This window comes from Setaria viridis, chromosome 2 (assembly GCF_005286985.2).
Source record: "Setaria viridis chromosome 2, Setaria_viridis_v4.0, whole genome shotgun sequence".
Taxonomy (NCBI): Eukaryota; Viridiplantae; Streptophyta; class Magnoliopsida; order Poales; family Poaceae; genus Setaria; species Setaria viridis.
In genome coordinates this window covers 28,965,082-28,991,262 of record NC_048264.2, presented here as the reverse complement: position 1 = coordinate 28,991,262, position 26,181 = coordinate 28,965,082, and the positions used below count along the sequence as shown (strand labels likewise).

At 41.5% G+C, this 26,181-nt stretch overlaps 1 protein-coding gene and 1 pseudogene across 1 annotated transcript; both read right to left on the bottom strand.

Annotated features, from left to right (window-relative positions):
* Positions 1 to 1,139: 1,139 nt before the first annotated feature.
* LOC117843890 (transcription initiation factor TFIID subunit 2) lies at positions 1,140 to 15,486 on the bottom strand. The gene is made up of 25 exons (XM_034724639.2): positions 15,203 to 15,486; positions 13,155 to 13,638; positions 12,913 to 13,064; positions 12,755 to 12,821; positions 12,311 to 12,510; positions 12,020 to 12,173; positions 11,260 to 11,344; positions 10,933 to 11,024; positions 10,055 to 10,180; positions 9,919 to 9,972; positions 9,666 to 9,722; positions 8,961 to 9,058; positions 8,529 to 8,864; positions 8,353 to 8,440; positions 7,425 to 7,550; positions 7,295 to 7,351; positions 6,492 to 6,571; positions 6,337 to 6,379; positions 5,394 to 5,480; positions 4,978 to 5,067; positions 4,376 to 4,434; positions 4,195 to 4,285; positions 3,932 to 4,097; positions 3,678 to 3,861; positions 1,140 to 2,402 (listed from the first exon to the last, which is right to left on the bottom strand). Exons 1-25 carry the CDS (start codon positions 15,313 to 15,315, stop codon positions 1,334 to 1,336), a joined length of 4,158 nt encoding a protein of 1,385 aa, XP_034580530.1. The 5' UTR covers positions 15,316 to 15,486; the 3' UTR covers positions 1,140 to 1,333.
* Positions 15,487 to 22,239: 6,753 nt separating this feature from the next.
* LOC140221903 (uncharacterized) lies at positions 22,240 to 26,002 on the bottom strand (annotated as a pseudogene).
* Positions 26,003 to 26,181: the final 179 nt, after the last annotated feature.

Below are 26,181 nucleotides of genomic sequence, written 5' to 3'. Positions count from 1 at the left end.
CTTGCGGACAGTAATCCTTACACATGTGCTAGATATCCTATGTTGGAAATGGAACCTTTTTTTTTCTAGGAAAAAGAACGTGGGTTTCGAGATAAGGTTGGCGTTTTCTCTGCTCTGTTTTATCAGGTTTCTTTTCTCAGGATAAATATGGAACGCTTGTGCTAGATATCCAAATGCCCGTGTCCTCACGATCATTTCAAAAGTCCAAACAAGTTTGAAAGGCTTTGCTGTGGAAAAAGGTTAGCTGAAGATCCATGTATTGTGCTTGCAGCCCATGGGACTCGGGGTCGTAGTATTTGCAAGGTGCACGCGGAGCTACACTGACAACTGCAACGAATCCTAGCGGCAAAGCAGGATAGCGACAATTGCAAACTTTGTTCACCAGTGCTCAGTGGATCGAGAAATATGAATATCCCAGCGCCAGTCAAGTCGTGGTCAGTAGTAGCTTCGATAATCCTAGAGCCAGACCAATCAAGAATTCAAATCTCAAACTACAAGTCCCGCTGCTGAATCGCTTGTCAAAACTTCATATCTGATTCTTGGAATATGCAAAATATTGTACCTTGATCTTCCGATTAGAGAGTCAAACAAATAGCCCCGGCCAGGGTTATCAGACAAATCAGATTTTGCTGCAGCTGTAAAAGTATGCAGATCAGTCTTTAATGGCTTTCCTTCAACTGTTTTCAAGAGCACAGATCGATGTGGTATCGTGATGCGCTTGGTGCTGCTAGTGGCGTGACCAGCGGCAGTTCTTCATGGATAGAACACATGTTGCACAATGCACAGCAAAGGGAAGTCGAGTCCCCTAAGCAAATTCGAGCATCGGCTTTACCAGCCAGATACAACAGCAGAACGGCGCGGCTTACAGTGACGACGTTCATGGGCCAACTCAGCAGAAAAGATAAAAGGACCAGTCAATCATGTAACAGGAGCTTAAACCTCCATCACTTGCTATGGATTTTACCCAAGAAAACCCTACCAAGCTCGAAAACAACATCATAAAAAGGGAATGTTGCCAAGCCCTCTCAAACCTGAAAAGAGCGCACCAATGGCTACAACTTGAGGGCAACAATCCACCCAGCAAATCAACCACTCAAACTTGTGACACAATAAGCAACAGCAAAAAAAATGGCTACTCATGGACAACCCTAGAACTCGATTTCAATTACCCTAGAAATTACTAGGGCAGCAGCAATGTTTTTTTACAGCATACATCAGCCATTAATGAAAAACTGACTACTCATGGTACAACCTACAACATACCCACATTTTAACCCGCTGTACAGTAATCCTTACAAATGGCGGCAGCCTGACCACAATTCTTCAATCTGTTTCAACTCCCTTCAGGTTTTCTTATCAAGGGCTTGACTCTGATCTTTATCCGTGGTTTGGCTGCTGTCCGTGCAGTATCTACAGTCGTTTCCTTGCTTGATACTTGGGGTTCAGAGCTTCGCATTGGCGCTGGTTCAGCACTTTGCGATGGGGCTGGTTCAGCACTTCGCACTGGAGCTGCTGGTGGCCTTGCCAGCAAAACTTCCTGTGACCCTGAAGTTTTCACTGTTTTTCGCTGTTCAGAAGGAGTAGCTCCTCCTTCACCTTCCAGCAGCTTTCTGGCTGTCTCTTTCTCCATCCTTTTCTTCTCCTTCTTAAGTCGCTTTTTCTCCAGATACTCTGGATCATCTTTCTTATCTCGTTTTTCATCACGTTTCCGCTTTTTATCTTTCTTGTCTTTTTTCTTCCTCTCTTTTGTTTCCAGTCCATTCACGGACTCTGGAGCTTGATTTCCATCATAGCTGGTGGAGACTACTTCAAGCTGACTACCAGGCTTGTCTACAACACCCAGAGGAATAATGGCAGGAGAGAACTGATCCTTAGGAAGAACATCCAGCCTCGAATCAGCAGTACACTGTAGTTCCTTGGAAAATTCATGCCTGTCCATTAGTTTAGCATTGCTAACGCTTGCTGACATCCTTGATTCACGGTCATGACAGGAGTTCTGCTCCTCAATGTTATGATTGCTTACATTTAATGGTTCAGTTGCTGCTCCAACCATTGGGGCGTCCACTGACATAGAACTACATGGACCCGCTTCATTTTCATTTCTTCCACCATGAGAATGGCCTCTGTGGTCAGCATCCGATGCTTTACTGGAAGATGCAGTAAGCTTAACCTTAATTTTGACAACGTTCCTTCTTTCACTGCAGTTAGATATATTATCAGCATCTTTACTGGGTCCAGAGGTAGGTAAGACCTCACGCACACTAGGAGTGCTAGTGGAAGGTTCTTGAGGTCTCGATGGTTGAGGAATTGAGGAATCAGCTTTAGTGTGCTGATCACTACATATGTCCTGGACCACCAGAGAGGGCGTGACAACCTTTGGAACACCAAATAATGATGGAGACCTAACAATGGAATACGTCAATATGAAAGCAAAATTAGAATAACAAATTCCACGAATGCATGCTTGATGACTAAATATCACATGTTTATGATATGGTGGGATTAATGAAACAGGGACATTCAGTCTGTTTAGTTTGGTAAAGTAGATCGTAAAGTTGATACTACTGTTTTTTTTTGGGTCATTCGCTATCTCCCAAGTAATGCATGTCTATTGAAGTGGCTGTCACTATCCTTCAAGGCAGGGTGGAGACATGGATGGTGCTGCAGTACAGGCCCAGCCAATGAAGTTACGGTACCGTGTTGCTAGGACCTTGCACGGAATTCTTGATAAAAAAAAACTCGGCCAGTGGGGGAAAGACTGCCCCCACAGTATTACACTAAGAAGAGCTCAACCAGAGCCCAGCCGAGAAATGTATTTTCTCACTCCTGCTCTAGTTATTGCAGCATCAAAGGATGGCCACAAGAGGATTTCAGCTTTTGGAATGTATTTGCAAAACTAGAGTTTCCTCTAAATGTGTGTTGCAACCTAGTGAGACCAATTCATCATATTTGAACATGGTACAGGTAGATTTCTCTTGAAATGTACTTCCTCCGTTCTTAAATATATAACATTTAGGACAAGCTACTTATTTCAAAATGAACTAGCCAGCTTGTCCTAAACATCATATATTCGAGAACGGAGGTAGTAGTTCCATAATAAAATGCTTCTACAACAATTTTGTAATAAGTACTAGTAAAAGTTGTGTTTAGGGGACCATGTTGATGTCCAAAATGTCCCTTGTGATCAGAAGGTATATACTACTTCCTCGTTCCAAATTGTAGGCCATTTTGGCATTTCTAGATTCATAGATTTTACTATATATCTAGACATAGTGTATATTTAGGTTCATAGCAAAAGCTATGAACATAGAAATGCCAAAACGACCAACAATTTGGGACAGAGGGAGTATCAGAGTATTTTTCATGTTGAATATAGTCACGTCAACTTATAAACAATTTTAGATATTGATGGCCAAAGTTCAAATGTTTGACTTTGTAAACCAGTAAGGAAGTATCGAATCATTTTGTTGTAAACCCGCCGAAACATTGATCCAGTTGTTTTGACCAGATCTCAGCTTCTGGTACATGGATACACCAGCAGCATGAAGGTATTGTTGTCGTATTGATGGGAAAAAAAAATGCAAACACTTTTCTGGATCGCAGAATACCAAATTATACGCAAAGGTTAATCAACAGAACAAAATAATGAAAACATGTGCAATAACAAATTTTCTAACCTTCCAGCGGCAACTTGCAATATGCAGAACACATGATGACGAAGAAATATGTTGTTGTATGCCTTTGCGCCAGCAAGCAGGTGAAGAAGACCAATTAGAGTTGTCAAACTTATTTGATCATTAACGTGAGGAACAATACTTGCTTGACATAAACGCAAGACGTGAACAGCCAACTTTGTCGCCCCTGCAAGAATTCGGTGTCAAAAGAAATCAAAGCATACAAAATAAGCTTCAAAGTACTCCAGCAAGCCAACCTCGCAAAGACTTTTCTTCATCCACATATTTCAAGAACAATAAAAGAGCTGCATCAAGGCCTTTATGGTGTAACTCAAGATCAATAAGAACCCTGCTAGCTTCAATTCGAACTTTCCATGGTTTGTCCATGTTGCGAAAGGGGGCAATTAGTTCACAAATGCGATCCTGCAATGATAAGTGAATGTGGCATGCAGTTATGCGCTATGAAAAGCATAGTTACTACTGGAGAAAATGTGGGAAACATAGATGGAAACTTTCTTACAAGGCATATGGAAGGTGACACCCTCCTTGCTATGCGTGCAAGGGTACGAATGCAGCTGACAGTCAAGACCCCATTGTAACCAGGCATAAAGCTGCACAAAGGTTTTCAGGCAAATTATTACAAACTTTCAGAACAGGACAAGATGTAAATAATAACGCTGGTGGGGTGAAGTTCCACAAACTTGTCAAATTGCAAGAGTCGATCAATTCGCTTGAGTAGAGAGGATAGGAACCCCATGCCCTGTGGAAAAGCTCAAGGTTATTTTGATACAGTCATCAGTACCTTGAATGAAATTTGACAACAGCACTAAAACAGCATCAGGCAACATTTCAAAGGCATGGGTGGTAAAAACCCCAACAATATCTGGTTTTATTTCATTTTCTGTAGCAAAAAAGCAGAAGTGTAAAACAACATTGTCTCTGCTTTGATTAGAAGCTGGTTAGGATGGGATCCACTTTTATCTGTTCGGAATTCGGATTGTCCTAATGTTGTGCAGACAAATCTCCAGTGTAAATTTCCACAAGATTGAATAAATAAAGCACTAGATTTATACCAGCACACAGGTATACAAAACAATTCAGTATGTCCTTTAGTATAGTTAACCAAACTCTATCTCGAACAGATTACCTTAATTCCATGAAAGTGAACAGATTTTCATAATTAGTCATCAAATTATTTTGTTCTCACCATGCATCCAATCAATCTTGCATGAACTGATTTGTGGAATGCATCTAAAAGTAAATATAAGCCATACTTTACTACATGATATGCATCTGTACAAACCTGCTGGCCTAATTCCAGTTCGCCTATTGCCTGGACCATTGCAGACAGCCAGTACACATCAGAGTAAATATTTCCGTTGTTATCATTGTACTGAAAATGGAGCACACAAAAATTTGCAAACATCTGAGAATTATGAAAGCAATATGAATATATACTCCCTCCGTTCCAAATTGCAGGTCGTTTTGGCTTTTCTAGGTTCATAGGTGTTTGTATGCATCTAAATAAAGTGTATGTCTAGATGCATATAAACATCTATGAACCTAGAAAAGGCAAAACAACCTACAATTTGAAACGGAGGGAGTACTAAATAATCATGAATGATGAACTACTCAATGATTTACGAAAAATGAAAGTTATATGGTTACTGGGTCATAGATAAAAGTTAAATAAAATGGAAACCAGAAAATTGCAGCAACCTTCAGGAGCTGAATAATGAACTCAATGGCTTCCTTTGGGCTATTCTTGTCTGATGATCTAACAAGAGCTACCGCATGGGGGATTGCCTAATAAAAGGAACATAAAAAAAACCATATATTTCATTAGTGCTTGTATGCTACAAACAACAATGGCTAAGACACAATAACTGAATACGATCAGCAGAAACCAAATTTAAATTGTTCAGCTATACTTTTGCAAACAATGAAATGCTCAAACATAAGGTTGAGGGAACCCCAAAAAGTATAGTTTCTATCAGATTTAGACATTCTCTTGTCGAACATTTCCATTTGCAGCAAAAAGAAAATAAAAGAAAAAAGTGAAGCCCCATGCACAAGGCACAGTTTTGAATTACTTCAAAAGGCAAATAAAGATCAAATGTTGCATCTCAATTGGACTTTCATACAATAGATTATATAAGGCCACTAGGCATTACATCAATCAAGGTAGGTAGACAAATAAATCGTATATTTGACCATATAGTTTGTATGAGTGAGATATGCACTCTTTATTTCATTTCAAGACAAACAATAACTACTGGGCTTATTATCTTAATTCTTCCATTTCTTATTGAGAATAATTAGAATGGAATGATATTGCACAGAAAAGGTAAATGGGTGAGATTCTGGAACATACATGCAAAAGACGTACAGTGTATACAGGTAATAATCTGGATATGTAAAGGATTAGTGGTTGCTTGCTGAGTAGACAAGAATAGAATAACCATTTTTTATTTTCTAATGACACACCATTCTATCACGGGTTATAGAAACGAATTCTAATATGTTCTACATTATTTTATCAAAATATGCATCTGACAAACTAATATAATAGTTTCGGATACATGAAACGTTGTAACAGTGCTCTACAGTGCATTATTTTGCCATGGATACTCACATAACAATTCCTACCTCAAAGCATTACCTCAAGAACAAAGTACTCCGGGATATCATGGAAGTCGTTCGGCCTATCAATAAAACAGAATGGTACTTAATTAACCTTAAGTGCAAAGAAAGAACAATGATACATAATAGCTCTTGAGAAGGAAAAAAAAAGTTATGCACAGTGCAGATCTGGACCTGGGCATTCCAATATCTGCATCAAAACGGCGGCTTTTATAGAACTTAACCAGATGAAGCAACCCAGCTAAACCAGTTGCCTGAATGAAGCAAAATATTAAATTCATGTAAGATACTGGTGCAAAATCGATGCATCCAAACAAGATTTCCAGAAAAAACAGAAAGAACTGCCAAACATCCCATTTGCTATTGAGCAGTGTAAAACAAATGCATATATCACAACATGAAATGTATAAAGTAATATATGATAAGATGCTTCAGTACTGTCAATTAGTGGCTCATTTACATAACTGTTCACTACTGCCAATCTACATGGCTTGCAGGAGCAGCAAAAGAAGGTACAAAATGCAAGAGCAAGGAGAACTTCCTGGAACATTCTAGTTTCATTTTCATCGTTAATTTTATCTGAATACTTTCGTCTGCTTTTCTTTGATTGTCATCACATCATTAAGAACCTACTAGCAAAAATACATCAATTCTTGAAATGAAGAACTACACAGAAGCTACATCATTAAGAACCTACATATGCAGAAGCTACTTTGCTGGACAACTATGACATGTTGACATGAATCTTATAAAACCCATAAAGAGCCTAAATAACAGCCTTTTCATTCACAAATACAACAGCAGCAACAGTTGGGTAGGCCATTCATTCATAAAAGAATAATTCAATACAAGAAATAGTCAACTACTAACAATGTGTAAACTTTTGGTCTTCAAATATCTCAAAATGGAATTATCTCTGAATCTGTAAAGCAATAATATATAACTGAGAGATAGTAGCAAACATTACAGAAGCATACCTCAGATGCTGTAACTGCTAATGCATATGCCGCTTCAATTCTAACTCTCCAGAAGGCCTGCATTTAACTAATCTGTTACATAACATTAAAGTATAAGATATCAAGAAGCACTTTTGGGAACTTGAAATACCTTTGTGTCATTTAGGAAATTATTGAGGGCATTAATCACAGCAGAAGAAAGCTGAGGTAATTTCTCCAGTACAGATATTGCCTGCGATTGTGATATAACATCCTTGTCTTTCTCCAATTGATTGATCTGCCAGATGGTTCAAAATTTGAAATAAAACAGGAGAGAAAAGAACATACATTTCTTGATCCTAACATCATATTCAATTGATCATTAATGTTATGTTCTATTCAAAACCTAGAATACTGATACAATGTATCATATTGAAAAGATTGAGGGACAAAGGAAATGCACAAGCTAGTTTACTTATCAAAATCTTATTTTGGAAACTTCCATCACCATTATGGACACTTATCCTAATCTAACGCCTACTTCACCAGATAATAAACACTTCTGTTCCTGAATCACCAAGGAAGCAAGATAACAGTAGACATGTCTGAAAATCTGAAAGATAGAAAGGCAGCCACGTCCTGGTAACACTTTAGAAGATGCGATATGTACCAGAGGCTGCACAAGTGATGCACTACAGCACTAACACTTATCTTGAAGTAGTCATGACTCATGAAACAAGCTTGAACATCTAACTACCTTCAGGAAATAGGTATAAAGGATTCAGAGTCTCAAAGGAAAGAGTCTGACAGCCTGACTTAGTGAATCTCCTAGATACCTAGAAAACTACAACAGTACTAGCACATCTCATAGCTGAATCTTCATTATTAAGTGCTGACACGATGAATTTGGGAAATATGTAGATTAGAAGAGAGGGGAGGCCTCCTCTCATGTTAAACATCTTAAATTACCAACCATAGAAATTTTTCAGCATCTACTTACTCCATGTGTCCAATATCATCAATAATAATCAATTTCAAATAGACGAAATACAGGAGTCCCCTTTTATCAATAAATAATAAGCTTATATGGTAATACGCACCCACATCTGAACAGGTTGGTGAAAATGGATCTCAGCGAGATATTCCATCTCTGGGTCTACTCTAATCCATAGTAAAGGTGAATCCACGCTGCATACGTCAGCTATGCAAGTGAGATATCAAAAAAATGGGGAAATGAGTAAATAATAGATGAAAAGGCAGATTTGTGGAAATAGACCTTGTGCGGTTTTCTTGAGTAGGGACATCTATGTTGTCATCAGAACCATCAAATTTGGTGCTTTTTTTCGATTTCCAAACGCGCTTCGCTGCTAGTTTGGAATGACACTGTATTTCCACCACCTGCAAAGCTTCACCAGCCATTGGCAGAACTGGATGATCGTAAGCCCCATCAGTTTCATGAACCCGTACACTCATCATTCCTGGCCATCCAGCATCACCTTCTCGAGTGTCACCGTTGGTATGACTATCAGAATCAGGTGTAGCTTTTGCAGTGCAACCCCTTGAAACGGCTAATTCAATCATATTCCGTTTTTTACTATATGAGATTCCCAATCTTCCAAGAAGAATGATACGGAGTTAAGTACAAGGAGATAATGAATAAAAGAATGTTGAAAGTGGCTACATGCAAGCAACAAATAAGTTCATTCACCTCATAACTGGACATCCACAAGATTCAACCCATCGTGGAAAGAATTCTTTAAGGAATGGGCGTTCGAGGTTGCCAACCTTATTTGCAAGGTGTCTGAACTGAATTAAGAGGAAGTAAAACAATAAATTCAAGTCTCTGTGGAGTTCAATTTTGCTGCTAAATATTACAGGTGTCTATTTGTCAACAACATTAGTGCAGAAATCTATATTACATGCTAAATCCATAGAATCAATTAATATACAGTGTGCAGAAACATCCCACATTACAATGTAATGCCATCATAAGTAAGACCACACACTGTGGGCCCAGGAAGCAGATTAATGATGTCATGAGTAAAACCATATGCTGCTACTGTGCTAGTCCTCAGTCGTAGTACCAGCCCAAAAATGATGTCACAAGTAAAACCATATGCTGCTACTGTGCTAGTCCTCAGTCGTAGCACCAGCCCAAAAATGTAAGTTCTTGCTTCGATTGCAAGTGGAACTTTTTTAGCGCTAAAAACTTTTAGAGAATATAGGCCCTACAACTCTGGGGCACATTCATTTTATTTCATCCTATTCTACCCTTGCTAAATTGATGTCCATATATATATTCCCATCAACAAGTGAGGCTACCTTGGTTAAGGGATGGAAAGATATGTAGATAGATGCTATGGAATTGACCAAAATAACATTATAGAGCCAGCCAACTGCCAACTTGTTATACCTCTTTCGTACTAAGTGTTCTCGAGGCACGATTTGGAGCCACTATCACCTGCAAAATCTGAAATTGGGAACGATATCAGTCTATAGGAAGCTATCTATATTCTAACTAGAAACGATAAAGGATTAGTATCAGAAACTCAGTAATTCCTATCATGAATAGTCATGTACTTCTCAGTATCAATTCAGTTACTTAGTCAAAAGTGCTCAAATTATGTAAATAAAGATTAACAGTAGTAAATCAAAGATGCAAATACCTTCCGAAAGGAGTCTGGCCCCATCTGCTTCTCCAACATTTGAAGTACAGCTACCTGTTCAAAATTCAGAAAATAAAATGAATTGAGCGAACAATGCATGTAAGCGAATTCCAGAGTTCAAATGCTCAAAACTTACTGCCTTCAACAAACGAACTTTCCCATATGAACCAATCGTTTGAGTTCCGTATAGATCACTTGAAGCAGCAGGAGAGCTCAAAGCAGTTGCACCACTAACATCAGACTCACATACATTGCAGTTAGCCTGTTACAAATCCAAAACTAGATGTTAATAAAGATATTCAACAATCATGTTAGTTGAACGAAGATATACATGCATGGCTGAAGGAACAATTGCAACAGCAAAGCCATTAATTCATTCTGAATAAATGTATGAATGTTTTTCCCCATCCAACCAATGTGCATTTGGAGAGCAGGCACGGAAACCTACTTCAAGAACTGAAGGTCCAATTTCTACTTTAACTATCACAGATTATAGTAACAAGATAAATTACCATACAAGGATAGGTTAAAAAATTAACTATGTGCTGAACGGCATACCACAATTCTGATAACAATGACATCACAGAGACCAATAGCTTTGTAGCAACTTTTTCGTTATTAACATATACGGTGTTAGTATACTCCAAGTCCAGTCTTCCTTTGTAGGAAAATAATTGCAGGGAAAATGAGACATCTCTATTCAACTATTAATAATTTTCAGGTTTTTGACTAAACAAAAGTACAAACAATTCTGAATACATTCCTAATACATATGATAAATATATAGGATCTATTGCACAAGACGAAATTGGGTACCTATTTCTTATTTACAATGCCACCTAGCTGCTCCTAAGTTGGTCGAGTTTTTTATAAACATTAAAGGTTCCCATTGAATTAGGTCTGAAACACAATTACGAATAATATAAAAATCTATGCGATCTCACTGAACCACGTTCTGAATTTCATTCCATAATAACAAAATGCATCATATGTGTTTTTCGTAAGAAGACAAACCTTGAAACGCCTATACCGTGCCTCATTACTCCCAAGGAAACGCTTGATAAATAATTCAGCAAGAAAACCAGCCAAACCATCCAACAGCCATTCTGCTCCAGCAGGAAATTATTTGTCAGCAATGTTTTACCTATGTACTCCCTCCGTCCCAAATTACTATTCATTTGAGCTTTTCTAGATACACCTTTTGATATGCACCTAGATATATACTTATGTCTAGATACATAGCAAAAGTGATGCATCTAGAAAAGTCAAAACGAATAGTAATTTGAGACGGAGGAAGTAGCAAGTAATAGCTACATAAATTAACAGGTAGAGATGAATTACCATCATTGGGCTCCTCTGCACTTGTGTATATTCCAAACCATTGCCTTGCAAGGGCATAAGCTAGTTTGATTCTTGTGCCAATTATCTGAACTATTTTCCAAGTTAGTCACGACAGTGAAAGTTTATATCTCAGCAAGATATGTTAATTGAAATATTCGAAAAGAATACCACAAAATGCTGAACATAAGTAAAACTTAACATGGACATGTCCACACTGGAATGCAGGTTTAAAAGCATTACCAAGAGTCACCAATTAAGGGGATAAAAGAGTAACAAGGTATTAGCCCTAGTAAGAAAAAGTAATAGTAACAGTGGGTTATAGTTCAAGCACATGGATTGCAGATTTCCCCACACTACTATCCAAGGACGACAGGTTCACAAAGCACTATACAGCAAAAATAATATAACTCATAATTTTTCATAAACATATTTACTGCCAGCTGCTGGAGAGGTGCCAAGCTAATTGATCAAATTAACAAGCATGAAGTGTTGTACAAGAAAGTACACAACATGCGTGCGGTTGAAATAAAAAATACTGATGGAACAAGAGCTTCCACTACTCACAGAAGTTATGCATTATTGCATTGCTTACTGATGTTACGTGCTCTTACTAACAAGAGGGAAAGGAAAAAAACTAACGAGGAAATTAGCGAAATCAAGAATTACTAAATTGATAAGCATGCTCTAATAATGAACGCATACACATTCACATCTCGTGCGTCGAATTGTTGGCCAACCTGAGATGGAACGAGAGACGCACCTGATCTATAACCTTCTCGTCGTGCAAGATATCTGAACTGAATATGCATGTGGAGGCGCCTAAGCTTGTTGGTAATACTGTCATTTCAGGTGGAAGAAAAATCTGCTTGTACAAACCCAAGGGGAATGATGCAGCAAGATAGTCTTCATAACAGCTGCCAAAATGATAACAGCAGAAATACTATCACCAAAGTGCAAAATCAGTAAAAAAAAAAGGAGCTTTTTAAGATACTAGTAAAAGCAACACTGAGCCAAGCATTTTTGTTTGTTGAGATACTAGTAAAATCAACACCTGTATGCATCGTGGAAAAATGCGATTGTGTTCTGAAGCTTTGACAAAGCAGGGGATAAACAGATGTGTGAGACACTTATGTCATTCCTGTCAGGGAGAACTTCAAGTGGCCCAACAACCAAGGATATCCACTGTGCACTAACAGGAGTGTTCAATTTATACACATAAGTTTTTTTTGAAGGATCTTCCTTGCTTAAGACCTGCATGATGTAGCATAAGCAGAACATGAATAAGAAAGACCTAAGATCATGAAACAGTACAAAAAAGAGATCATCATGAAACAGTCACAAAGAAACATTTGCTAACAAACTGTAATAGCAAGTTTACTAGAAACTAAAAGACATTCCTTTTCATTTTACATAAGTTAGTTCTTGTTATAAAATGGGGAACTTAATGAGTACTTTGCCTCTAGACCCCCATTGTCAATCAAGATTGAATGCATACCTGGTAAAGTAAGTCACCGTTGCTGACAGCGATTAAATCCGTGCTAACTGTAAACTCTAGGTCAAATCTGGGTATTATAATATAAAAATAATTATTCGCATGCGAAAGAAAGTATAATTTCAAGACTTGCAAGCAGGGAAGAAATAAATTTAACTTACGGACAGCGTTGTGTGGTGCTATCAATGCAAGGAAACCAACAATGTGCCCGTCTTATCTGACTACTGCTATGCAGAACATTGCCGACGAAGTGAATGCCAGTTTCAGCCTTCTCCAAAATATAATCTATGTGAACCAGTTTTATGTTCTTCACCTACAATTTATTGCAATGAGGTATCATGTCTCCACAAATCCATATGTAAATAGCTGCTAACTAGTGTTTATTATGAAAACTTCATCCTACCTTTTCATTTTCAGTTTCAATTCCATTTTCTTTGACCTTCTCACTTCCATTTCCATTTCCATTTTCCCTTTCCTTTTGCTCTTCCACTGCAGAACCATTGCAGCCATTAACAGTTTGATCATCAGAAGTTTGAACAGGTTTCCCACCATGTTCTTCAAGCATTCTACTATTTTCTTCATGCCTTTCACTGTTTTCTTCTACCTGCTGCTCAGTGATCGACTTGACCGATCTCTCATATGACACAATAAGATTTGGTACAGATTCTCGATTTAGAGCCAAAGTATATGTTGAGCATGCAGCATCAGCAGCAGTCTTCAAACATGATATTGAAGACCAATTTGGTTGATCACCTTCATTTTTCCAATGAGGGGAATAGTCAAACTCAACAGTTTCACCATCCACCAGAATGCTCCTGATTGTCATATTATCAGCATGTAGAGCAAATGTGTCGTTATCGGCTAGAAGAACTTTTATCTCGGTGTACCTTAATGCATAGACCAAAAACATGTTCTGTCAGCTTCCCACAAAGTCATATTGTCAGCATGTACAGCAAAGTTCATCTAGACTGGTCTCCAATAATTATTTGATCTAAGCCTTAAACTTGGTTCTAATACAATTTAAAATATACATCAAATGAAATGCAGGTGGTACATGTACATAACTTGGTTTTAATACAGGTGGAATTCGCCGAAAGAACAAGATGCTAGTGTGCTGTTATATTCCAAGTCAGATTGTGCAGTTATTACCTAATCTAGCATTAATCAGTTAATAAATTCATCTGCAACAGGCTGGGAGGATAATCACAAAGTACAGCAACTTGCTAATGGTGTCAAACCAGACAGCCATACTAACTCTGGTAGTTATAAAAGGCTGCAGGTTCACTTTCAATGTGAACAAAATCTAGATTCCCCAGCTCATTTACTAAGCCCACATTCAATGATATTTTCTCAACAAGAATTACAAGGAATTTTATGCATTTTTCCTGACAAATAACCAAGATTGAACATGTTTTTTTTCTAATTTTCAATACAGTAGCTTAGAGACCATGATACCCTGTACTTAGATTGCTCAAATCGAGTTTCAAACAGGAAACTTAAAGATATCTCCCGTGAACATATTGAACCATGTTAACACATTTTATATTTATATGAAAACAAAGCACTACAACTTCAGAAGATCTAGCTTTTAAGAAAGGACCTGATTTCACAGGTATATATAGCGGACTACATTGGTTACCAAATGCAGCACAGCAGCAAATGACCAATTGCATTCACTCAACTTTGACAGCAATAACTTAAGCTGTGGTTTACGCATAGCAGCTCATGGTTTTACAGGACAATGAAGATAAATCATAGTTCAGATGATGATAAATTGGCACTTTCAGCACGGTGTTCTAATAATTAGCACCCTCCACTATATGAATCTAGTAAGCATGAGGTAAGGAAATCAATTGCTAAGAAAGAACTGTCGTACCATGAAGCAATCATAGCACACATAGCTCTATCAGCTAAACCAAACTTTTCAAAAATTAAGGCCTCGCAGGTAACTAAAGGCCTGCACGCTGGTAGCAGTACTAATTATTTTACAGTAAACAAAATTATTTCGTGAATGAATGGACAGAATTTTGACATTAGTTACAATTGCCGCTAAAATGAGCAACAACGCACAAGTAGAATAGCAAAGTCGAATATATCATTAAGCAATCACATTGCACAGTTCACTACTCAGGCAGCTGCATCAACTTCAAATAATACCCAGCAATCACATTGCACTATCAAATCTGACAACTCTGATTTTTGAAACCGGACAAATGGAACCATCTCTCTTACAAACCAACCAAAGCATTTTAACTCCAGTACAAGCCCACACGGTAGCAACATCTGCGCCCTCCTCCACCGCGAACTCCAAACCCTAATCCTCGCGTCTCAATCCGTCCCCAGCTAAGCAACCCCGAGGAGCAGCTAAACCCGCACAAAAGGTCAGGGCACGCGCACCAGGGGAGAGGATCGCAGCTATTTCGGCACATTTAAAGCTGCGGCGCGGCTCACCCGTAGATCAGCTGGTTCTCCATGTCGATGGAGACGCAGAGCTTCTGGTGGAGCACGGTGGCGCCTCCGCCTGCACCGCCACCATCACCCTTCTGCTTCCTCGCCTTTGCCATCCCCGAAGCTCCTCCTCCTGCTGCGCTAGGGTTTGGAAGCTTCTAGAAGGGGGTTGTTGGTCGGAGACCCGTGGGGCTCAGTGAGGCGGAGGTGGCGTCGAGGTACGCCACGTCATCCCGCGGCTGGGCTCTAAGACGCTAGAGGAGGAGCGGGGGAGTTCTTATAGGCCGGGTGGGCGAGCTCTCGCCGGCGCTCGAGCCCGTCGCGGCTCAGATCTTTCGCCGCCCCGGCGAAGGGGGTCTGCGTGGACCCGGTGCACGGGGTCGCGGTGGGGACGGGAGCCTCGGGGCGGGGCTGTATCTTTGTGGTCTATGGACTGGGTTTATGTAGCTACCTTTTCCTTTGTCCTACAGTACATTTCTTTGGATAAGGCTTTCCAGCCCAGTAAACGATTGGTTATATGGGCTTATAAACTGGCCATAGCCAGCCCTTAGCCGAACGGGCTAATGGGCTGTTAGATGACATGGGCTTTCCAATGAGAGAAAAATTAGGGAAAAAGTCTATTCCACAACCCTCAACTATCGGCGTCTCCGAGTTTTAACCCTCATCCCCAAAACCTATGGGTTTTTGTAACACCTGCCATTTTAGTCATTAAAGTGACTTTGAAGAATTGGAAGCAATTCGAGAAGAAAAGAAAAAGAAATTGGCCGAAAATCAAATTCGGGTCGAATTTGGCCGAAATTCGAATTTTGAATTTGAAATTCAGAAAAATTCGGTAAAAATATGGAATAGAAGTGTAAGAGTAATTAAAACTTGAGGATCAAGAATTTGAAACAGAAATAGTCCTAAATATCTCAAAGGAATTAAAGAAAGAAAATGGAAAACTGAACTTACTGTTCATCGTCCGAAAACAGAAATTCAGAAAAACAGCAGCAGAGTCCATTTTGGAAATTCATTTCTGCTGAATCCTTCAAATAAGTGGATCCAAATAACTATACCATGTTAAAGTATGGACTTTGGACTACTAGAATTGGGTGTTGTTGGCCAAGAATAGTGAAGGGAACGAATTCAAATCCAAGCTCAAAGTCAGCACATTATCACAAGTGACTATCTTACTGAAAACGACTAAGTCTGAAACAGCAGTGTGTGGCCAACTTTGAAATGGATTTCAGAGCAATGTAGGTCAAGAGGAGTAGGTGTTCTTGAGCAAAATGGAAACCTTGGAGATGGTAGAACACGAATGGGAAGGAGTTGGACTGAAAAAGGAAGATTTGGATCACTGAACTCAATCACAAAGTGAAGTAAGTGACACTGTCAGTTCACTGACGAAACTGAATGGGAAAGCAAAAGGATTCAGTTATATGCCAAAGAAAAATTCGAATTTGAAGGCTTTTGGATGTTTATCTCGAGCAAAGGTTTATATATGAACTGAAAAGCTCAAGATTATCTACAACTTCGGTTAAGACACTTGGGGACCGTCGGATTGGAAATCGACCGCAATTTAGCTCTAAAGTCACGGGCGCCAGAGGTAAGAAAGAGGAGCGATGACAGAGCGAGCTTGACGTGTCGCCGCCGCCGCTCTCGGTCGCTCGCCAGCGCAATGGCTAAGCCACCTCCTCACCACGCAAGCCTACGAGTAGGCCACGGTGTCTCCCATGCGTGCGGTAAGCCGTTCATATAATTACCACTCCCGCGCCGCCGTTTTACCACCGCTTTTTCTTACCGCCGCCGCCTTCTCTGTCAAACACCGCCGCCAGGTAAAATTCCGCCACCACACCGCAGCTCCCGTCGATTCCTTCCGTCCACACCTCCGCCCACACCCCACCAGCAACCCTAGCAACTTGTTGCCCAGCTTCTTCGCCGGCACGCCTTATACCGCCGCCGTTTCTGTCCGCCGTCGCCGCGCCTTCCGCTCACGGTGAGCACCCCCTTGCGCTGGTTCCCTTCCTTCTTGAGTAGTCTTAGGCAGGTCCTTAGGATGCTAGGATGGTGTAGCCGTAGTCGTTAGAGTAGTCCGTGCCGTTATCGTGCGTAGCTGCGACCGGCCGTAGGTGCCGCTGCCCGTCGCCGTGGAGGGAATGGCTCCGGCCATCTCCCGAAGAGCTGTTGCCGCGTACGGGTGCGTGAAGGCACGGAGGTGCTGTCCTGACCTAGCTCCGCCGCCGGTAGGGCGCCGGCCGGCGAGTCGCGCCGCCCCCTGTCGCGCGCGCGCGTTTTGGCGGGAGGAGGAAGAAGCGCCTGGAGCCTTGGGCCCGCGCGTCAGTGGGAAAGGTTAAGAGGAGAAGAAGGCCGGGGGCGCGGGCGTCTGATTGGGCCGGCACTCCGGAGGCCCAGGGAAGTCAGCAGGCCACGCTCGCGGGGAAGTGAAGGAAAAAGAAAAAGGGTCGTTGGGCCGGTGTCGGACCGGGAAGAGGATAAGAAAAAGAAAACGGCCCAAAGGGGCCCGTCAGGGGGAGAAAAAGGCCGACGGGTAAAAAGGAATAGGAGGAGGAGTGGGTCCGCGCCGTGGGCCCAGCGCGTGTGAGAGAGGGTAGAGTCGAGCCGCGTGAGAAAAGTTGCCCGGGGGTGTTTTCGGGAAAATTTAGATTTCCTTTAGAAAGTAATTAGTTTAAATCCGAATTTCACCATTTAAATCACAGAAATTTCTAGAAGTGTCCAAAATTAGTGAAACCAATTTTGTTAGGCTTGTTTTATTTTCCTTTATGCATTAAAATTTTTACACCCTAGAAAAATAATAAAAATTTGGATATTTATTTAATGCCTTTCTTTTAAGGTAATTAAATAAATACTTAATCTTATAAAATGTATAAAATATGGAATAACATTTTCTTAATCACAAATTATTCTTAACCCATAGGAAATTAGGTTTTCAACTTAGAAAATAATTATAACCTTTGCTAAAAATAAAAGAAAGGCCTTAAGTAAGGATTAGGTAAGAAAATAAAAAAATTGTGGGTTAATCTTTTGGGGTTTTTGTGTGTTGACTTGCAACTTTATCATGATAGATTGTATATTCCTTGTTGGCTTGCAACTTTATCATGAAGGAAAGTTGTATAGTCTTTTATTCAAAATTTTGCATTCCTAACCCCTGCATGTATTGTGCTATAGATCCCGAAGCACCAGAAGGAGATTATTTGGAATTTTCAGAAGGATCTTCGGAGTTCGAAGAAGTCTTTGAATTAGTCCCCTGCGAAGTCAACCCGTCAGACAACACTAACTTTTTAAGCGAACAAGGCAAGCCCCGGTGCATTTATACCTATCTATTTTGGAGTTATTATTTCATGTGTCCAATTATCGGTTATTTGCTATATGTATGCACTAAGTCTAGGAGTTGCTTGAAACCTATTCTTGTGTATGATCATGCCTTGCTTTAAGGACATCTTTGCCACTTGTTCAACCCTTGAGTAGATAACCCAAGTCTAGAATTGCTTAGTTGCTTACATACTTGGTTTACCAACCTTAAGGAAAACTTTTGAGTCATACATGTTGCTTATGAAAAGATAACTTGGATATTGAGAAGCGGACATAAGCTAGAGATGTAGTTCTGTCTGCTAGATTAATTTGGTTAAGGCCCGATTCGTTGTCTTAACCTTTGATCAAGTGATAAGCATCTGATCACTTACTGGGTATGGGACCAGTAAAGCCCAGTAGGTTAGTAAACTCTATGATCGGGAATACTTCGTACCCGCGCTTGACGTGCTGGAGATTGGCAGGGGCGTAGCCTGAAACTCACATGGTGATCGGGCCAGACGTGGGGTCCCATGTGGGGGTGCGTCCCTGGGTCCGGGTAGTCTTATTCCCAATCATAGATTTTGCTAATCAAAAGGTCGTTATGTACGACCTGGACAGTCATATAAAACTGGTGATCAGAGTACTCTCCTGCAGGATGTAAATGGATCCGGATCGCCGCAATTCTCGGTTATGAATGCACTTGATCACTGTTGAGCATCGTAGTATAAATTCATGAATAATATATCTTTCTGATAATGTTTGATGTCTGACTTAATATCTATTGTTGCTTTTACTTTCTGCTCATCATTTAGAATGGTTAGGTAATAACTTAACCCAAATAAAAGATAAAACTAAGGTATCACTTGTAGTAAGCTTTTCGGCAAAAGTTGTATCAACCAAATACACCAAAAGCTATCATATACATCCAAAGAAAGCTATTATATTGGTTAGTCGGGTAAGACTTGCTGAGTACCCCGTACTCAGGGTTATCCCTTGTGGTTATCTTTCAGAAGCTCCGCAGGAGTCCACAGAGGAGGAAGCCCCGAAGCCCTAGGGTATTGTTATGAGTCTCACAATACCCTTAAGAAGAAGTTTTTAAATGCTCATCTCCTCCTGAACTGTTTATGTTTTAAATCTTAGAACTCTGTCTAACACTGCACTGTTAAGTTTGCTTCAATCCATGTTCTGTAATAATTCGTACCTTTTATATGTATGTAAAAATGTAATATTTGTTGATGTTATCCCATCGCGGATACTATCCTGATGTATGGCTATGAAATACAACGTGGATCTTTCGAGGGGTCCTAGGGACACTCGACAGACGACCGGATTTATACTGTTATAAATGCGTTTCGAGTAATTGCTGCGTCGGCAGCAATTAGGCGCATTTAAACCAGTTTAAATTGGACGGTTCCGCCACAGTTTTAACCCTCATCCCCAAAACCAGATGTTTGGGAACCACCAACTATTTAAACCGTCCGTTTAACCCTCTCTCGGTGGTTTTGTGGGCTGTTGTCGCAGACGTGGCGCCACGTCAGCTTATCCAACGTGGAGTCGGATCCGAGTCAGCGAGTAGATATAAGCTGACCATCAGAAACCCTAGACCCCTCGCTCCTCTCTCCTCCATTCCTTCCTCTTCCCTGACAGGTTCCTCTTCTCCTGTTCCTGTGCAAAACCCTAGACATTTATGGCGAGCTCGAGCACGTCGAGGGGTACTTGGAGTGGCGAGTAGGGACTTGGAGGTCTCCTATTCCGAATCGAATTGGTCCCCTCACCTACGAACCACGCATCTTTTGCCATTGTGGAGAGAAGGCGGTGTTGTGGATCCCATGGAGTCATGAGCACATAGGGGGTCGCTACCTGAAGTGCTTCCATGCTTGGGTGAATGAAATTTGTGTGTTTGGTGCTTGGGATTTGTTGATTCGCCATTGGATTTGTGCAATGGGGCTTGATTTCCTGTTGGTTTTTGAAAAGCAGGAGGTGGGTTGTGATCTGAAGCGTGAAAGGGCGCAGTTGAGGAGTGCTCTTGCCGATGCAGTAATGAAGTTTGACCAGCAGAAAAAGGAGACTGCAGATGCCGTAATGAAGCTTGAGCAGAGCAACAGGAAGGCATCTGCTACTCAAGTTCAGAAGGAAACTGAGCAAGTTCAGAAGCTAGAGAAGGGGAGGCGTCGTGGCTATAGCTGTGTTTTTCATGCATTTAGGCTAGTCTGCTTAAGTATTGTGGCAATGTGTTATGGTTAGTGAACTGTATCAAGCAGTATCTATGTATGTGTGACCATGTTATCCTATGAATTTGTAGCGAACAATGTCATGTGTTGATATGTATCTATGATATGTATGTGGTGGTAGAAAATATCATTTTCTACAAGTCTATTTGTTTAGAGAACACACAGAAGCAGTCATGTAGTAATAGGTTCATAAGATTCAATACATATTAAACATAACAAAGGTTCAACACAACTTAACATGCCATTAGTATCTGGCAACATTACATGGAATTGTGTTGGGGGGAAATATTAACGACCTCCTGATGTCCCTTAAAACAACAATCATGAAGGTCCAGGACCCACCTGCAGTAATGATGACCGCCGCCGACCCGGCATGGGCAAGGAGCATCCCACTCCGTCTTGCCCGACCCAGGGCCCCGGGGGCGGACACGCCCGACCCCTCGATGGCGAAACTCCGCCTCGCCCGACCCACGGTCTCAGGGTCGGGTGCGCCCAACCCCTCGCCGCAAGGCTCCGCCTCGCCCGACCCCGGGCGTGGGGGGTCGGACTCATTCGGGCCCACAAGACAAAGGGTCCGCCTCGGGCGCAGACCAGCAGATGAGGGCGCGGATCTCGTGGGCCCTCCACCGATCTTGCCATAAATGCGCCGCGGCTCTGGCGCGCAGAAAGGTGCCCGCGCCCCTCGACGTGACCCACCACAAGTACCCGGGCAGAACACTGTGGCCACGACCGCATAGGCTACAGTGGTCACAGCTCCCCCAGATTCGCCGTAGAGCACTCATTTCATGCGCCGCCCGGCACAGGGGGGAGCACCGCCCGTTCTCGTTCTCGGCCTATCCGACGACAGGGACATGACGTCCGTGTTCCACGGACCGTAAGCAGGACAACAGGGGTCAGTCGTCTCCCCCAACGTGCACAGTTGTCACGGCCGAACACCATCATCATGCCCGGCGGCGCCGGTCATCCGGAGGATCGTCGACAGGATCCGGCGACAGCCGCCCTCCTCCGGTGGTCGCGCTGACAGGGGACGAAGGCCGGGACAGAAGGCGGCACCCGGGGACTTGATCCTCTTCCTTGTTTTTTACTTCACTTAGCTTATCTCTTTTACTTCTCCGCACACCTGGCTCACCTGTAACCCCGGTACCCTCCTTGCGCTATAAAAGGAGAACCGGGAGCCCCGAGACCAGGAGGACTCTGAAGCCAACAGAACCCACACACTCTCCTTACGAGCATCAGTGTACACCCAAGAGACTTGGGACCGGCTCCCTCTCTCACCTGTTTGTAACCCCTACTACAGACCACGCGTGAGTAACATGAGTAGCTCCTCATACTGGACGTAGGGCTATTCCTGCCCGAACCAGTCTAACCCCGTGTCCTCTCACGCCATCATCCGAAGCCTTACGCGCATAAAAGAAATTTACTAGCCGTAGTCTTGATCCGCTAATCTTGACAACGACAAATTGAAATTGTTCAAGATAACATGCCATTACATGGATTTAAAATCAGAAGCTGCATTTCACATTAGAGCTTTGCTAAATTCCATGGTGGGAGTAGAAGCATTGGCCCTTGCTTTGTTGCAGGTTTTCGGCTCTTGGGTGCACTAGCAGATACATGAGCAGTAGCTAATCCCAAAGTGATTTTTATGGTTGCACTCGAGCTAGCTTGTGATCTTGGGACATTGGCCACCAAGTTGACAATAGCAAATCCACCGGTGACACTTGACACTCTTACATTTGCACTTGTCTTGATCATCTTCTATGAAAAGAGTTTGTTAGATAATGTAAAACAAAATGAATTGATGATGTAGAATACTAAGTTATGTTGCTACCTTTGCTGGAGACTTTTTATTGCTATCAGTTGATGGCTTCCTTTTCTTTGAGGATGTACAGCTTGATTGGGTGTTGGACACCACAATCATTGCACTTGGAGTAGTACTTGGAGTCCTAGCAGAAGCTGCATTCCTCTTCTCACATGTGGATCTGTTATAACAAATCTGTTTACACTTTGTGCATCTAATGACAGTACCAACCTTTAACATCTTTGAGCCCTTGGGTGGCTCAATTGATCCCTTCTCCTCTCTGTCTTTGTCCTTCCAAGCATCCTAACATATCCTGGTGCCTTGAGCTTCTCTCTATCAGATACAGTTGTTCATGCCCTCAATAGGTTGGAGGCAATGTGCATATGTTTTGTGGAATGAATCAACTGAATAACAAGTTGCTATGTATTCATCCAAGCTGTTGGTCTTGAAAAATATGCATGAAATTGCATAAGGGCACGGCAATCCTGACAATTGCCAATACCTACATGAACACACTTTTTTCTCTAGGTCTACGTGATCCTATTGTCAAAATGCATGACTTCATATTGTGATGCTCCATTGCAAATAGCATGGCACTTACCTAACTAGGTGATGTAAGCATTCATTTTCCTCAAAATATTTGGGCAAATCTTAGTCACCCACCTCTTTACCTTTGTTATCATGAATCCTAACCATAACCTTCCTTCTAATGGTTTCTAGCATGGTGATGATAGGAAAAAACCTAGCCTCAATTATCCACTTGTTGAATGACTCACACAAGTTGTTGTCCAAAGAATCACAGTTTGATCCCAACTTGAATCAAGTCCTTGACCAATGCTCGTGTGTGTTCAAAATAGCTTGAACTCCTGCATGTGTCTCTTTTGCATGCCTTACTCTAGCTTTGTTGAACAACATAATACAAGGAGCCTTGGCACACCCCTAAAATAGCTTCTGCCATTCCTTGTCAGTGAATTCCTTCTTCCAATTTGCATAAATGTGCCTAGCACAGTTCCTGTGCTCAGCTTAAGGAGCCCAATAGCTGACTGCATTTAGAATTCCCTTTTGTTGGTCAGATATAAATACCCAATCAGACCCATAGTACAAAGTAGCTCTCCATTAGTGGCTCCCTTAAAGAAACAGCCATCAAGACCTGCTACCTTTCTACAACCAGCAAGAAATCCCTTCTTCAATGCATCAAGACAGACATACATCCTTTGAAAGGTAGGTGGTGTGGCGGAGCCACCAAAATTAACCTAGCTAAAGTGTACTTAACACCGTCTCACATGTAAGCGGACACTTTAATCAAGTTAAAGTGGTAGTCAGTCAGGTTTCACCCGACAAACCACTTGTTCAGGATGAAAGTTAAGCATAGTCACACGAAGGCGAGTTCCAGAGATTACAACATTCCAAGTAAATTAACTTAGGCAACTTCAATTTATTACACCACAAGAGTTCAAATAGTGCGTAAAGTAAATTGTTCAAAGTTTAAGCAGCAAAAAAAGGATGGCAACTAAACGTCGAAGCAGAAATATCATGGTGAAGCCGGCCATGATATCAGTTACCGTGATCCTCGCCGGCCGAGGACGGGTTCCACTCGACAGTCCAACTCGGAGGGAGTTGGGTCGGCCAAGTCACACTTTCAGCAAAAGCACTAACACCCAAGTTACTTGAAAGTAAAGCCACAAGTAAGGCTGAGTATACTAATAATCAACAAGACTAACCTGTCGGGTGGTAACTACTCCACCGACTTGTAGACATGCAAGGCTTTTTGGCTGAGGGGTTTGTTTTACCAAAAGCATCTAAGTAGGTCCTTACTTTCAAGTTTTAGCAGCAGGTTCTAATAGATTATTTATTCTAGGTAAGCAACCTATTCTAAGCAAGCAAGTTGAGCAAACAATTTTATTCCAAGCATCATTATTTAAGATAATCATTCTTTATTTCACTTGTTACTCAGTGCAGCACAGTAGTCAAGCAGTCTCAAACTGTGAGAGGCAGACAATTCGAATCAAGTTTTTAAACCTTGCAAGGTGAACCTAACCCCACGATATCCGCGTGTACCATGACGGGTTCGCTTCACTTGTCAACCATCCCCATCAATCCCCAGCTACGTGTCAGGGCCACTTCCCTTGGATACAAGGCCCCATGGTCCCGGACGACGCCGTACTATGACTGCACTTGCAGCCACATGATGCACCAGGGGAAACTCCGTTCCAGAGATAGTGGGACTGTCCGCTCACGTCCCTGTTCGATCAGGTACTAGACTTCCCTATCCCATACTTGATATGATATTAGTACTTTCAAACACTTGACCACGAACACCGACACATTTCGGCCTTAGCATGTTCATCATTAGACAGACGGGACAAAACCACCAAATCGGAACCAAACCTGGTCCCGTCCATCATGCATATAGTTGTAGTATAAGTAAACACGCAACTCCTATAACTCGCGAGTGACAGGAAATCACTCGACTTTTACTGAGTGCTATTTAGCATTGCAGCTACTCGGCCTACCATGCTAGTATTCAACCATAGGTACCTAAGATCATGCAACTAGGTTTTCAATCAACTCCTATGAACGTAAATGCACAAGCATAAGTAACATAGATATTGCATGAATTTAGAAACCTAGGTTATGCTCCGGGGCTTGCCTTCCTGTTCTAAGTTAGTGACTAGGCTCTTGCTCAACCTCGACGTGATGTAGCTCGGTAGGTACTTCCCCGGTCATCGGGAGCAGTTCGTATGTCCCGTCTGCGAGATTCGCTTCTACACGAGATGCATATGCAATATTCAAGTTCACGTTTTCACAAGCAAGATATATTCAAAAGATTTTGTAGAGTGTAAGTTAAACATGTGACCCAAGTTAAGATTTAAATTGAGTTCCTTGTGAGATAAAGTGATTTCGTGTTTTAAACCCTAGGTTTGATTGATGGTGACTGTGTACACATATAAAGTTTTAGAAACTTAGATTTTACAAAGAAAGGGTGGGGTCACTTTAGGGTTGCTCACAACTCATTTGGAAAGTTATCCTATTTTTGAGTTTTTAAACAACTCAAACTATCATATTTAAGTGTATTTAACTACATGCATTTATTTGAGCAAGGCAAAACATGTAGCAACCAGAAGCTAGTATTTTTCCTAGTTAAATAGAGGCATCAAGAACCTAACAAAAGTGATCTTGCATTTTTATCTATTTCCTTCCATTTATAGAGCAAATAACAAGATCACATCTAACATTACAAGGTTAGACCGACTATTGTATCATATCAGACATCTTTCCTGAGTCCTCGGCGATGGTGATGTGGCGAGTAGTTGGCAGAGGAGATTTCTTGACCGTCTCCCCGCTCCTGGTTTGACTAAAGGACTGTAGGCATGTCTTTCTATATTCTTTTAAGGCCCTTGCTATCTCTTCCTTCTGATCGTCCTTGAGATCTGCTTCGGTGATTTCGATGACGTTATCCTCAGAAATCTCAGTAGCCTTCGACATGTTGGATCTTGGTTAGGTCCCACCGGGCGTGCCAAAAGTGTGTTGGCGTTGAAAATCGGTCGACGATCCTCAGCGTCGGACACACGACCCGGGAGAATCTGCTTAACTCCTGTTCAGGTTATCGCCCTGGTGCGGTTCGCGTGGCGTGCTAGTCAATCTAACATGTTGATTGACAAGGA